At 65.7% G+C, this 1,313-nt stretch overlaps 1 protein-coding gene across 1 annotated transcript in view; it reads right to left on the reverse strand.

The window, feature by feature from the left end:
- The window catches only part of LOC103200140 (cholesterol 24-hydroxylase), a 29,430-nt gene extending 28,304 nt beyond the window's left edge, over nucleotides 1-1,126 (reverse strand). Inside the window, exon 1 of the mRNA XM_007944561.2 lies at nucleotides 1,008-1,126. Coding sequence (XP_007942752.1) covers nucleotides 1,008-1,126 — 119 coding nt within the window. The remainder of the gene's footprint in view (nucleotides 1-1,007) is intronic.
- Nucleotides 1,127-1,313: the final 187 nt, after the last annotated feature.

Below are 1,313 nucleotides of genomic sequence, written 5' to 3' on the forward strand. Positions count from 1 at the left end.
TTCACATCCTGAGGTTTTAAAAAGTGTGTTTAGTAACATTGTTTGTTCATCCATTCAACAAATATTTATTGAGCGTCTGCAATGTGCCAGGCACTGGGGGTGGGGTGGGGTAGTACACAAGCCCACTACAGCATCCCTGCCCTCCCAGGGCTCACATTCTGAGGGGACACAGATAGTCAACAGCTGACAAGAGTTCAACAGCAAGATGCCATAAGGGGTTTGAGGCTCAGTGGGCTTTGCACAGTGCACGGGGAAGGCCTGTGTGACCGAAGAGCAAGCTCACGGTGCCCAGGCTTGAGAGCAGGGGTTCCAGGCCCGGGTAAGAGCAAGGCCCTGGGAAACAGGTGAGCCGGAGAGTGCAAGGAGACTGGGGGTGGCAGTGGGTAAGTGAAGGGGAAGAGAGGGTGCAGGGGGTCGCAGGGCTTGGCAGGGGCCTTGCAAGCCACGGCGTGGATTTAGTTCTAAAGCGATGGGGCGGCGGATTTCAGCTTCCGAAGGGTAATCCTGGCTGGGGCAGGTAGGTTGGGGGGAGGGGCAAGAATGGGATGGAAGTACCAAGGGGAAGACACGTCGGAAATGCCTGGACAGACACGCAAACAATGCAGAGCGTGGCCCGAGCACCGCGTGAGCGACCCTGGGCAGGTCCCAAAGTCAAGGGCGCACGCTCCGGAGCCAGGCCGACCTGAGTTTCAGTCGAGGCTTACCGACTGTGTGACCTTGGGCACTGACTCCGCCTCCGCGCGCCTCAGTCTCCGGGTCTGCACGATGGGGTAACAATAGCGCCTACCTGACCGGCTGCTGCTGCCATGTCGCCCGTCGGGCCCAGCCGCGCGCGGGGGGCGCCGAGAAGCTGCCGCTGTGAGTAATGTGTTACTAAGAATAGTGAGCGCCCTCTCCGGGCGCCGTCTCCAGCGGCCGCGCGCACAGGAGGCGGCCCTGGCCCGCCGGCTGGGACCGTCCCCGGCCGATCGCAAGTCCCCTCCGCGCCCCGCCCCACCCCCGCTCACCTGGGCCGCGGCGGCCCGGGGATGTGTTCGTAGCGGCTGCGAGCGCGGTGCACGAAGGTGCAGAAGAGGCCGAAGGCGAGCAGGGCGGCGCTAGCGAGCAGCAGCAGCCCGGGGCTCATGGCTCCGGGCAGGCCGGGCCGGGCGCCGGGGGCGCGGGAGGCAGTCAGCCGCCTCAGCTGTCAACACCGAGCGCCGCCTTGGCCCCTAGCCCCGCGCGACCCAGCACCGCCCCCGCCGCTCGCTCCGCCCCCGCCGGCCCAACTCCGCCCAGGCACGCCGGCCTCGCCAACCATGTCCCCGCCTCCG

Source organism: Orycteropus afer, unplaced genomic scaffold (genome assembly GCF_000298275.1).
Source record: "Orycteropus afer afer isolate SDZICR_OR568_19922 unplaced genomic scaffold, OryAfe1.0 scaffold00128, whole genome shotgun sequence".
Classification (NCBI taxonomy): domain Eukaryota; kingdom Metazoa; phylum Chordata; class Mammalia; order Tubulidentata; family Orycteropodidae; genus Orycteropus; species Orycteropus afer.